Source organism: Labeo rohita, chromosome 14 (assembly GCF_022985175.1).
Source record: "Labeo rohita strain BAU-BD-2019 chromosome 14, IGBB_LRoh.1.0, whole genome shotgun sequence".
NCBI lineage: Eukaryota > Metazoa > Chordata > Actinopteri > Cypriniformes > Cyprinidae > Labeo > Labeo rohita.
In genome coordinates, this window is record NC_066882.1 from 13,408,068 (window position 1) to 13,421,914 (window position 13,847).

At 39.0% G+C, this 13,847-nt stretch overlaps 1 protein-coding gene across 8 annotated transcripts in view; it reads left to right on the forward strand.

Annotated features, from left to right (window-relative positions):
* diaph2 (diaphanous-related formin 2) overlaps positions 1–13,847 on the forward strand; it is a 494,681-nt gene that overhangs the window by 421,741 nt on the left and 59,093 nt on the right. For all 8 annotated transcript variants that reach the window (XM_051128238.1, XM_051128239.1, XM_051128240.1 and 5 more), the window contains one exon: positions 6,205–6,340. In XM_051128238.1, the coding sequence (XP_050984195.1) occupies positions 6,205–6,340 (136 nt within the window). The remainder of the gene's footprint in view (positions 1–6,204; positions 6,341–13,847) is intronic.

A 13,847-nucleotide genomic window follows, 5' to 3' on the forward strand; every position in this document is an offset into this window, starting at 1 on the left:
AGAAGGTATGCTCAAAGTCTTCAAAACCCATTACAGTGAATGGCAAGGTCTCCTTGTCTGTGGCTTCTCTCTCACCCCTCTCTCACAAGCATATCTAAAAACCAACTTTCATTCACCCTGATCAAAGTCTAGCAACACATGACACGGCGCTCCCTCCAGGATGCAGCGTTGAACGGCTGTAAAAGGGGCATCTATGAAAATAAATTATTCTCTCAAGCGAATAGCTCTTTATGAATAAGTTATCACTGATTTAGCCTTCAATGCTGGGAAGAGCAAAGCTGGTGGAGAACACAAACGTGGCTGGATGTCCAGTGGCACCATGAACATTCCCTTTGTGGCGTTTTACTCCTCCTTTCGTTCTTTTATGTAAAAATTCCAGAAGGCCAACTGAGCTTATAATGCATTAGTAAGAGCCGACGGCTCTTGTCGTTTATTCTGGAAATGTTATTTTTTGTCATAACCAGGCATAATGTGATAGACTGACAAGCATTTTGTACAGTAGTTCGCTTGGTTTTGCTTCGAAGCCCCACCCACTGTGAAATCCCATTGGTTTAAAATCCTTCCGCTCATAAATAATTGTCACATCACGTCCGATTATGACATGATGTTAGCCACATATTTGCAAATGTACTTTGTGACTCTTTGGGAAAGAGAAAGGTTATTAAAGAGATTTATATTCATGATAGAGTACGCATAATATGCATTCCACCATAGCATATTTATGGCACCTCGTAGTTTTATCAACATTTATCCTCAAAAATGACCCATATTGCTGTATGTTAAATTGCCTGAGTGACACATCCATTTGGAAGGACTAAAAAAAGCCCCGCCTGCCAGTTCTCATGAAGCGCGCACACTCAGATAAGAGAATCCATTAGCTGTATTTCTTTTCAGGGTCAATAGAAATGAAATTTGATTTCAGCATGTGAATTTTGTTTTAGATCGCCCCATCAATTTATCCAGTGCGTTGCCAGATTTGAGCTAGGGAGAGAGAGAAACTCCCACTGCGTCTTCGTCTTGTATGTAATCCTGACTAGCGGCTGTGGATGAATATCAGTATATTAATGCCTTATCAAAGCGCAGCAGATGGTGATGAACTAACAGTCTCACTTGTTAATTGAGTGAGCCACTGATTACACCAATAAAGTCAGCAGAGGTTGAGCCACAGTGATGGTGCACGACAAGTGTGACTCAACTAATCAATAGAGCGCACATGTGTGCGCGAATACGTGCCGCTTGCACAAAACAGCTGTCGAGGGCCATTGGCTTTATCTATTATGTCAGCCCTGGGAATAATGGTAATGATTGTGATGCAGTGTGACGTCATCACTGCTTCTTTTTCATTTCCACCACAGTGATCGCAGTTAAACCCAATGGAGTGTCCTGTCAGATTAGTCTAATATTTGAGTCAACACACACACAACGTCGGCCACTTTTCACTCTTGGCAATTTTGTAGGCCTCTCACAGCCTGTTGAAAACTAATGGGGGATATGATCCAATAAATAAATAAATAACTCAAATATCATCAAATGTGCTTCAGTTACTGTAGATTTAGTGTTGGCCAAATAGGCCCATCTGTGGTGTGGATTTTTGTCCTGCATTTTTTCTCGCTCTCCTACTTTTCCCTTTCCGGAAGCCAAGTGTGTATGCACAGCATGTAGGGCAATACATATATGACGGTTCCAACCCCAAAATATTGAATATGAAATACAGAGACCCTGGCTGTGAAATGAGCCGCCCTTTTTTGTCAGCGAGCGTGCGACGAGGCTATTCAGATATTCTATTCTGAGGCTGGGCAAACAGGAGAGACTACAAAGCCACATCCACAACGCAGGATTGCAGCAAGAGCGCGCTTCCTTAGTGTCACTCCGCTGCACATGTACCCAGCGAATATATTTACAAAGACATCTAGTCCTCAGTGGCTGCCTGGAAGGACACCATCCTATCCTGTGCTTGCCAGCATGCATAAACACACCCGGGGTAGATGGAGTCCATATTGGCAAATTCAATTCCGCAGCAATCCCTCTCCTAGAGTAGTGCAAACACTACTGTGGACAGCAGCCCGCCGAGCGTCGCCTTACCAATCTACAAACAGCGTTTTTCCATAAAATGCACTTTTCCCGAGAGGTTACGTCGTGTTGATTGGTGTTAGAAGTAAATTGCTTGTTTATTATCATCTTTCGTATTAGCAGATCTAGTTGGTGATTCATCCAACTGCAAATTTGATCAAATCCTTCCACGGTTTGTGCGTTTGCGTTTTAAAAAGATAATTTGCCCAAAAATGAAAGGAAAACGCATTCGATTCTGTCATCATTTTTTCACCCCTCATATCGTTCCAAACTTGTATGACTTTATTTCTTCGGCAGAACACAAGACAATTAAAGTCTGTGTTTTTTGTACAGGTTTGAAAAGGCATGAATGTGAATAAATGATGTTTTTAAAAACATCGTCCTTTTAGAGAGAGACAGATTGAGCTCTCTCATTTTTAAATAACCCATTCTGAATACTCTAATTAACCAAAAGAGTTTTAAGGAAGACTTTTTCCCCTGTAATCAGCTTTCTTAATGACTTTGGATTATTTAGTGTGCAAACACAATTAGCCGGCCTAATTTGCCTTAACGTATTGATTGGTGGCCACCGCTGACAACCACAGGACTTCGTGTGGATTTCAATCCTTCCTGTTTACTTCTATCTTTTTTTGAAACTAACCTTTACCTTTCGTTTGCATAGAGCGTATCTGCAGCCGTGAGATATCAGCTTTCCCTGCCAGGGAGGACCGATGGGGATGCGATTTGAATTTGCAACAGTCAGAGGCACTGTGACCACGAGAAACAAATTTCTGTGAGACCACGCAGCTCGGATGAATGCTTTTCAGGGCCGTCCGCGAGCAAGAACATGATCATGGTCTAAATTGCACGTTTGATTCTCTTAAACAAACATACGTGCTGCATGCAAAGCGTACACATCCCACCATCGTTCTTGCTTTATGCTAATGCGATTCTGTCCTTTGTAGTCAGTAGCGCCAACGTTTTGCACTATGAGAATGATATTCAAAAGCAGTCCCTCTGGGTGTTGTTTATCTCATGTAAAGCTTCCTAATACCTAAAACACAATTAAGAAAATTGATAATATCATAAATACTGCCCCGGGCTAATTGGGATCAGGCAAAGGGGTTGAAAACATGTTTGTTGCCATGGTAATTAGGGTTTTTGCATGTTTGATGAGAGAAAGATAATTATGTTGTGTAATCGTGTTTGCAGTCAGAATTGTTTGTTTGTTTATAAAAACTTTTGCCAGCAGGAATTATTTTTGTCGCTATGAATAAATGATTTTTCAATTAAGGATCTAACACTTGACAATGAGTTTGATGCTATCTTCAATTACAAGACTGAGATTGAACTGTCAGTTTTGGAGCTCCGTAATCCAGTGGCTTCATAATACTCTATTTGAAAATGCGAAATCACAATAACAGGAAGAATTGTTTATGCTAATGTTTGTTGTCACTCTGTGTCATGAATAGATGAATATAGAATTCCGTTTCGCACTCTTTGAAGGACAGCCATATGCATGCTGACTCAATTACTTTTTATTAGAACAAGTATTGTGTTTATTCATTGCTGACTTATATTTTTGCAGCAAAATGCAAATTTGGAACAGGTGCATCTCTCTCTCTCTCTCTCTCTCTCTCGCTCTCGTTCATCCTTGTCCTTGTTGTTTTAAGAAACGACAGTGAGCGTGTGGGTTCCTGTTCTCGGAACCGCTATTGACCACCATGTTGAGCTGTACTTTTCTCCTCCCACACTGTACCCATGATCCTTGTGTCTCAGCACCGAACACGACATGCACGTCGGAAACCCTAAGGGAGTCTGAAAGGGCCAGACTGTCGACACTCATTATATCGTACCAAGAAAGAACAAGACACACACACATATACGCATACACAAAACACTCATTCCTGCCTTCAAGGCAAGGCCTGTCAGGTTAGTGGTGCAGGCCTGGGGTGAAGAGACCTTTGCTGTGCTGGAAAGGTTATGTAGAAGTGGCTTATTCTCTCTTCTCTGCTGTTTCTCCGTGCCCTCTGAGCGTCTCTGTCCGGCTCTCTTGTCGTCTTCATACCGCCTGACACCTCCGTGGCATTTACAGAAGAAGAGAGGAGGAGGACGATATCTCTACGTCTCTGTATACAGGCCTTTCTCTCCCACTCGCTGGTGCCCCGCCAGCATTGCCACCGTCGCCGCCGCCGCCACATCCTGGCATTCAGTTGCTGGAAACGTCCAGGATGGACGCTGTGTTATCTGCTTCCACATTAATGCGTATGGAGATTGTAGCTCAGTGGGGACAACGGCAGTATCAGGAGCCATCTTGATGTTCAATTAGACAATCGCTGTCTGCTTCCTTTTCTCAACATTCATTGTTATTTTTCGCTGGAAGCATAAAAGCTGCAACTGTGTGCCTTTAGTTCAAGAGTAGATAAGCAAGTACAGATGAAATCTGTGAACTTTCTTTACATTTTCAGTGCAGATTTTGGAATTTAGGAAGGGAAGTATGTAGTCTATACAATAATGATAGTCGTTTTTCCTTTTTTTATTTTTAGAAATAATGTTTTATTTATTTATTCATTTTTATTTATTTATTTATTCAGTTAGTTATTCATTAATTTTGTGCTGAAGTAAATTAGCAAATGTTTTCCCCTAAAATGTATTTAGTGATGTGCTGTTTTCATGTACAGTTGAAGTCAAAAGTTTACATACACCAGAATCTGCAAAATGTAAATTATTTTACCAAAATAAGAGGGATCATGCAAAATGCATGTTATTTTTTATGTAGTACTGACCTGAATAAGATCATCTTTTCACATAAAAGATGTTACATATAGTCCATAAGAGAAAATAATAGTTGAATTTATGAAAAAAATGACCCTGTTCAAAAGTTTACATACACTTGATTCTGAATGATCCACAGCTGTGTTTTTTGTTTTGTTTTGTTTAATGGCAGTTGCTTATGAGTTCCTTGTTTGTCCTTAACAGTTAACCTTCAGAACAATCCTTCATGTCCCACAAATTTTTGGGGTTTTCAGCATTTTTGTGTATTTGAACCCTTTCCGACAATGACTCCAAAGAGATCCATCTTTTCATATTGAGGACATCTGAGGGACTGCAAATATTACAGAAGGTTCGAATGCTCACTGATGCTCCAGAGGGAAAAATTATGCATTAAGAGCTGGGGGGTGAATTTTTTTTAATTTCAGGGTAAATTTAACTTATTTTGTCTTCTGGGGAACATGTAAGTATCTTCTGTAGCTTCTAAAGGGCAGTATTAAATGAAAAATAAATATGATATTTAGGCAAAATAAGAAATATTTACACATCCTCATTCTGTTCAAAAGTTTACACCCCTGTCTCTTAATGCACCATTTTTCCTTCTGGAGCATCAGTGAGCGTTTGAACCTTCTGTAATAATTGCATATGAGTCCCTCAGTTTTCCTCAGTGTGAAAAGATAGATCTCAAAAACATACAGTCATTGTTGAAAAGGGTTCAAATACACAAAAATGCTGAAAAACCAAAGAATCTGTGGAACCTGAAGGACGTTTCTGAAGAACAGTGGGGAGTTTAACTGTTCAGGACAAACAAGAGACTCATGAACAACTATCACTAAACAAAAAAAGCTGTGCATCATACAGGTAACAACACTGTATTAAGAATCAAGTGTGTGTAGGCTTTTGAACAGGGTCATTTTTATAAATTCAACTATTATTTTCTTATGTCAAATATCTTATTCAGGTCAGTTCTAAATAAAAAAAAAAACATGCATTTTGTATGATCCCTTTAACTTTGGTAAAATAATTTACATTTTACAGATTCTGCAAGGTGTATATAAATTTTTTACTTCAACTGTACATTCTGAAATCTAATCTAAATATGTTAAAATGTCAGGCACTGTTCTCAGGCATTGTCCTCTTTACAAATGGCAGATGTTTGATGTCTGTGGAGCTCTGCAGGTGTAGATTCAGTGTGGGCCCACAGATAACCATTATCCTCATTGTGTATGGACTCACCATTGTATCACTCCACACTGTAAAGTGCTGTCTATAGGGTTTCTTCAGTGATGTAACTGTGCTGGAATTTTCTTTCTTTTCCCCTCTATTCCGCAGTCTTCTGATTTGCCCTCTAATTTCATTGTCTCTCTCTTTCTGACACTTCAGGATGCTGTGCGGGAGAATCACAAGAAGAGAGAGATGGAGGAGAAGATCAAGAGAGCCAAGCTGGCAAAGGAGAAAGCTGAGCGAGAGAAACTAGAGAGACAGCAGAAGAAGAAACAGCTGATTGACATGAACAAAGGTACGGCACCACTGCCCCGCCGGGGCCCGACTGCAGCCCGGATCACGATTTCACACGGTGCTAGGCACTGCAGGGGTGGTGATGGTGATGGAGGGACAGGGCCACACTTCATCTGTGAAAAATCACACTCTTCTCCGCCTGTTCGCTCGCACTAAATGTACGGGCAGATTAGACTTCGCTGAGAATATTTTAATGAAAAGTCTTTATTTAGTAACTGTCACAGTTTAAGAAAACACTGACAGGAATATGAAGACATCTGTCAAGTAAATGTTGACGACAATGATGGTAATTACAATGCCAAACACACCCGTGTGAAATCCAGCCGGAACCGAAGGGATTTCAGTAGCGATAACCAATACAGCTGTTATGAGAAAGCATAAAATAAATCATTTATGTGTATGAAGAGCCTAAACCTAACATTTTGTCACACCTGCATATGGCGGGTGATTTTAGGAAATTTACACGCCAGATATATTTTTTAACGGCCATAAAACTGTATGTGCATTATTTATTTAAAAAACAGGCCGAATAAATTGTGTGATAAATTTTATTAGCTAGAGCATTTGTAGCATTGCTACCTGAAGGTATAGAGCAACTCGGCAGCAGTATGAAGCCACGCTGACAGGCCCCTGCCAGAGAAGATGTAGGTCACATGTAAAGATAAGCATCTCAGGTTCACTGCTTTTGTAGAGCAGACAGATAATGGATTGGCAGATTGCCTTTGGCCTAGTAAATGGAGTTGAGAGTTAACTATTAAGTTTTTGCAAGCTTGCTCAGTTTATTTCTGAAATGAAAAGAGGCCATGTCGACAATAGCTTAATTCAGTTTGCATTACAGCAAAAGTGGTTCGATATGAAGAACAAATTGTCCTCTGTGCGCCATATTTCAGTATCTACATGCATATAAGCCTTGTAAATTGTGTGTTTGAAAAGCAATGTGGGTTTAGTTTAAAAAAGAAAGAAAAAATGTCAAGATGTCTGATGCAGCTTGCAAATTCAGGCCAAATTCTTGCCATGAGAGATACGATGTACTCACTGCACTGCGCTATTCTGATCCTTACAATGAGACAGAAATTCCTGCCTCTGGCCAAAAGCTTTTTTCTCAAGCTCCAACTTAAAATGTCACACTGAGCCCAGCGCTTTACTGTGGCCTTAGATTTGAGAAAATGACATGTAGAACTTCGACTCTGCATGTTTCCGCAGGATGACTGAAGCATGCTAGTTTCCTAAGAAGTGACCGCATTGAATGCTGAGCTCGTAATAATGCAGATGGAAGGACAGTGGATAACAAACCCTCTAGTGCAGTAAGAATACCTTATCTTTAGTTAGCTCTTTCCCAGCGTCAGAGCCCATAAAAAGACTTTTATCATTGAACTGCTGTAGTCATCACTAGATTGAAAGAGAGAGAATGTCAGTGAGTTCCGTTGTGCATTTGACTCTGTAGACATTCAGATGCATTATATAATGATTCAGCACAGATCAGCATTTCTTTTGCATTCAAATATGGATATGAAACTATACTACTGTTCTGCCGTTCAGGGTTGGTTAAATGATCTTTAATGTTTTTGAAATAATTACAATGCAGCTGTTTTATGTGCATTTCAGCAGCCATTATTCCAGTCTTCTGTTTCACATGATACTTCATTAATAATTGTAATTTGCAGATATGGTTCTTAAGAAACATATCTTATTATTAGGGGCCAAGCACCAAAGATGCGAAGGCACCTATTGTATCCGCTAGCATTCTTATTATTCTTCCATTCTTCTTCCACTCTGGAAGTCGATGGCCGCCCATAGAGCTGCTTGCGGGAAAGTTATAAAATTTGGCACACAGATAGAGGACAGTCTCAAAATTAACCATAGCAAATTTGGAGTCTCTAACTCTCTAGTTCCATCATTTGTCTGAAATTTCAGTTATTTTATGTTAATAACTTTTGAACCGTATGGTCTAGAAGGAAAATTTCCTCTGATTCCTTGGTTTATGAACACCAAAATGTAAAAATCGAAGGTTTTGTTTTTTGTTGCTATTTTTAATAGTTCGAAAAAATACTTTTTCGAACTTGTCCTAGACGGTTTGTCTGATTTTCACCAAAATTTGCACAAATCATCTTCAGACCATGCTGACAAAAAGTTATGGAATTTAAGTCGAATAACACGCCAACGAATTTGACAAAAAGCACACAAAATTGGATCTGGATTTGGAGCAGAATGCCGAGTCGAACCATACCCAATTTTCCATGTCAGCCATTTTGGGCGTTGGCCATTTTGAATTTTATCATAAAATGCTATATTTTAGGAAACTTGGTATGTGTCTTCGGCACCATGCCCTGACAGTACTCAAAAAATTTGGGGACCTTGTGGACAAAATTGGTTGAACCATAATTGGATGAACTTCCTGTCCGCCATCTTGATTTATGTTGTAAACCTACTTTTTCAAACTCCTTCTAGACCGTTGGTCCGATTTTTACGAAATTTTCAAAACATGGTTATCGATTTCATGTCAATGTACGAAATGGTTTTCGTTTTAACACGTCAACGAATTTGCTGGAAAGATGCCAAACTACATCTGAGGCTGTATCTTTCTGCAAAGCTTTGACATATTTTGTATATACCATTGTGACTCCTCGACCGTTCGTCCGATTTTAACCAAAATCGAGTCAGATCGTCTTCAGACTGACTTTGACTAAAATCATCTTAAAATGGCTTCAGTTACTCATTGCTTTAGTTGCTCTGATGCTTGCTGCCTTGCTCACCTAGTGCTTGCCCCCGTAATTGCTGCTTGCAGCTATATTTATTATTATTAATGTAGCAAACAGTTGTGCTATTTTAATTAGTTTTAATTATTTTAATCAAAACCGTTATACTTTTTTTCATGATTCTTTGATGAATAGAGAATTGAAAAAAAACAGCATTTTTAAAAATATCTTTACTGTCACTTTTGTTCAATTCAGTGCGTCCTTGATGAATAAAAGTACTAACTTCTTGTATATTCTTACTCACCAGAAACTTTTGGATGGTAGAGTATGACTATATAACATTCATACATCTTGATGTCTGTTAATGCATAATTGTGTTTTAAGGCAAGCTGTTACAAATTCCTTCTGGCTCTTGAGTTTTTCTTGTTTGGCTATATTCTGTAAGTGCTCCATCTTACCAGCATCTGTCTGTTATTCCCTTAAACTTGAATACAGATCTCACCTGCTGTTTTCGATCACCTACAGAAGGATATTAGAATAGTGCAGTTCTTTGAAATTATTTCTTTATATATTAAATTAAAATAAGTAAAGCATGCAATGATTGTTTGGGTGTGAGCGGTTTAAAAAAAATACCTGTATTCTTTATTAGACATAGAAAACATTAATTAACTCAATAACACTGCAATCAAACACCATTCAGCAGCTTGGTTGGGTGTCTGAACAGAAAATAAAATCGTTTTGGTTTTCTTTAGAATGAGTGAGCTTAGCCAAAGTGCATATGTATGTTTTTAAGATTCGGAGAGTACTATTGTGTTGCTCGTTTTCTTCGTATAGTTCCTTTTTTTTGGCACACAGCCCTCTTTCATTAGAACCTATGTCTAACCTTTTGATTAATAGTCGTTTTTAAGACCTTTTCAAAGGACTATTTCTATAAAGAGATTTTTGAAGTCATTTTGCAAATTGATATCTAATGCCCTTCATATGCACATGATTAACAATGAGATACATTTTTAATGAGGGTTTAATTCATTTAGGGTTAAGAGGATGTGTTTGACGGGACTGCGGAGCTGGGCAAATGAATATCTGTACCATTTCCATTTTTTAAAAGTATTTTTAAAGTCACGCAGACGGTGTCTGGAAATGTGTCCTTGCAAGGTTCCACAAGCAATTTTGAGTGCCATTTGATTGATGTGTATGGCAAGTGGGGCAAAATCTGTTTTTCTTGTAAAGTATTAGAAATCCTAATATGGGAAATTGCTCATGAAATCATTACCCGGCCCCCCATTTGTTTTAATTTCCTCTAAGTGGATTTCCATATTCTCTTAGACTGACCAGATGTTCAGCATTCACCAAATTGCTTAACCCGCTGAAAGTAAATGGGGAATGATGTAAAATAGGCCTAAATCCACCTAATCCTTCTGTCTTTATTAGGAAAATATGTTTTGTCCTAGCAGGGCAGCCATTTTGCCGAAGGATATAAAACTGTGTACAGGGTTTACAGGGTGTCTCGCTCATTGCGAAACATCAGTAAAAGATGATATGACTTCCTGTGCGCCTGTCTATGCTGTCTCTCAGCCTGCTGGCTGTTTCAGGGTCACGGTTGCGGGTCGCTACAAGTGTTTGTGGCCACATGTGGTGTTTGAGCTGAATGAGGCGTGGCGTAAGGGCCTCCATAAAACACAGGAAATCATTCTTGCCATATTTTTAGTGGTGTAGCTTCTGTGTAGCCCAAAACCCTTTATTATTTTGTCTCTTTCTACTCACCGTTTACCCAGCTGTTGTTGTCTTTTTATACAGATATAATGTTACAAATTTGGCTCAGTCGAGACATGTTTTGACTGAGAACAAATAGAGACATGACCCTGTCCAATAATTCTGTTCATCCGAGCCAGTTCAGTAACAAACACGACACAGGCGAAGGAGAAAATCTGTCCTCTCATTCTGCTCAATTCCTGGCATCTAAAAGTCTTTTCGACATTTTTGTGCTAGTTCTACTCATTTTTGTTGTGCTGTCATTTTTCCCCATTGCTGGTGTTTCAAATCTCTAGGTCAGTTAGAAAACGGAGAATGTTGTTGTTGTTTGCGGTCACTTGCTGAGTCATCATGAATAACATCTTTCATGCGGCGTATAAAAACCAGACGGTACAATAAATGATGTTGTTAAATAAGACTGGCACACATCTGCTAGAGTCAGGAAGAAAGTAGCTTCACTTTCCAGTCTGACAGTACAAATGATCCCTTTAAAGGTTTAGAAAAAATAGTGTAGGATTAAAGGGCTAAAAGGAAGATTAGTGTATTCTTTTGAATATTTTTTATGTGATGATAGCTGTCATTATCTGTGTGGTTGAGCTCAGTTTTGTAAGGTCTGTCTGCCAGTGGGTTTCAGAATGAATACTGTTCTTTATGTCTGAATATTTTCTATAACCCATTCAGCACCCTCAGTCGCAGACAGGCAGTCGATATGTTCAGTTTAATTCTTTGTGCGTGTAGAGCAATTTGTTTGCACTTATATTTTTTGGGATCTTTATATATTCTTTAAATGTGAAGTGTAATTTCTCCACCAACAATCACACCAAACAGAATTTTGTAAGATGTTTTCAGACATATTTGAAACACTTTGTTACAACCAATCAGACGAAATAGCCCTGTTCCAATCTATTGAGCACTGTTAAGTCGTTTGGGTCCACTTCGTAAGAGACTTTGAATCATTCACTCAAACAAGATTTTATAAGAAACATTTCAAATTTTAAACCTATTTCAAATAAATGTTCTTTTGAGGTTTATTTTCAGTGCAAATTATTAAGCACCACAACTGTTTCTTGAGCACTAAATCAGCACATTACGGTGGCTTGTGAAAGTATTCATACCCCTTCATTTTTTTCACATTACGTTGCTGCCTTAAACTGATTTGAATTACTTTTTTCCACATCAGTCTACACTCCATACACTATAATGGCAAAGCAAAAAAATGTTTTTTTAACATATTTGCAGATTTATTAAAAATAAAAAAAACTTAAATGGTTCCATTGCATAAGTATTTATACCCTTATTTGGGACAGTTGTAATTTAGCTCAGGAACATTCATATATGCATATTATAGATGTTACTACACTTTAAATGAAGTTAACCTGTAACAAATTCAATTGAATGGTCATGATTTGGAAAGGCACACACCTCTCAATAAAATATCTAACAGCCGACAAGGATCAAGCCACACATCTTGGGATGAGTTCAGAAAATGTTCTGCTCATTGAAGGTTCACAGAAGCATGTAGTCTCCGTGCTTAATGAAAGAAGTTTGAAACATCCAGGACTCTTCCTAGAACTGGCCTCCTGGCCAAACTGAGCAATTCATGGAGAAGGGCTTTGGTTAGAGTGGTGACCAAGAATCTGATAGTCACTCTAGATGAGCTCCATGATCATATGTGGAGATAGGAGAGACCTACAGAAGAACAAACATCAATGCAGCACTCCATCGATCTGGGCTTTATGGTGGTCTGGCAATACTCAATCCTCTCCTGAGGATTGTTTGAAAACACATGAAAACATTCGGAATTTGCAAAAAAGCACCTTAAGGGCCCTCAGACTGTGAGAAACAAGATTCTCTGGTCTTATGAACCTCAATTCCGAGCATCATGTTTCAAGGAAACCAGACACTGTTTATCTCCTTAAGAGTACCATCTCACAAGTAGAGTGTGGTGGTAGCGGACTCAAGATGTGGGGCTATTTCTCAGAGGGACTCGCCAGAGTAGAAGAAAAGCTCAGTGCACCAAAATATTGATATAGCTTTAATGAAAGCCCAGCCCAGAGCATTCAGAAACTCACACTGGGCAGAAGGTTCACCTTCCTACAGGACAGTGGGCCAAAGCACACAGCAAGATAGCTTTATGTCCTTGAATGTCCTTGAGTGGCCTAGCCATAGCCTGGGCTTGAACCCAATCAAACATTTCTGGAGAAACCTGAAAATGTGCATCTACCCCCAACCAGCGTGACAGAGCTTGAGAGGTAAAGAGGTGAGGAGAAGAATGGCAGATAATTGCCAAATGCTAATGAGCAAAGCTTGTTGCATCATAACCAAAAAGACTTGAGGCTGTAAAGGTGCTTCAGCTAAGTATCGAGTTAAGGGTATGAATACTTATGCAATGTACTTATTTCATTTTTTTTTACATTGTGACAATTCTGTTTTTGCTTTGTCATTATGGTGTATGGAGTGTAGATTGATTTGGAAAAAAGTAATTTAAAGCAGTTTATCATAAAGCAGCAACAAGACAAAAAGTGAAAAAGGGGGGTATGAATACTTTCGCAACTACCTAAAAAAAGGTAGTTGATGCTTAAAAAATAGCCCTCAGATGAAGATAATTCAAAAAAGCACACATATATACGTTAATGACAACACACATATGTCAGTCAGCAGGTGACTGTGTGCAGGTCTCCTAGCAGAAAGGTAATTCTGATAAAGGTCGTGACTTTAGAATATGTTAATCTGTGTGATGCAAACAGAAAGCCACAAGAAGCCGCACACCCCACTGTCTCTCCTCTAATTATCATTTCGATTTTTAATTAGTCATTGAGATATGCCATCTACCACGTTGGTCATTATGAATAAGTGGACCAGATAAGTAGCGTTGCATAATGCTGAGCCGACTATGGCATGTCATTATCTGTATTTTAACTATCATATTAAATCTGGGCTGTCTGCAGGCTTCAGTGTCGGTGCCGAGAAATGAGCGTCTGTCCTATATGCATATCAGCGCTCCCCATCAGCTCTTCAGTGTTATTTACACCCACTGTCAGGGAGCTCAATCCTCTTTTG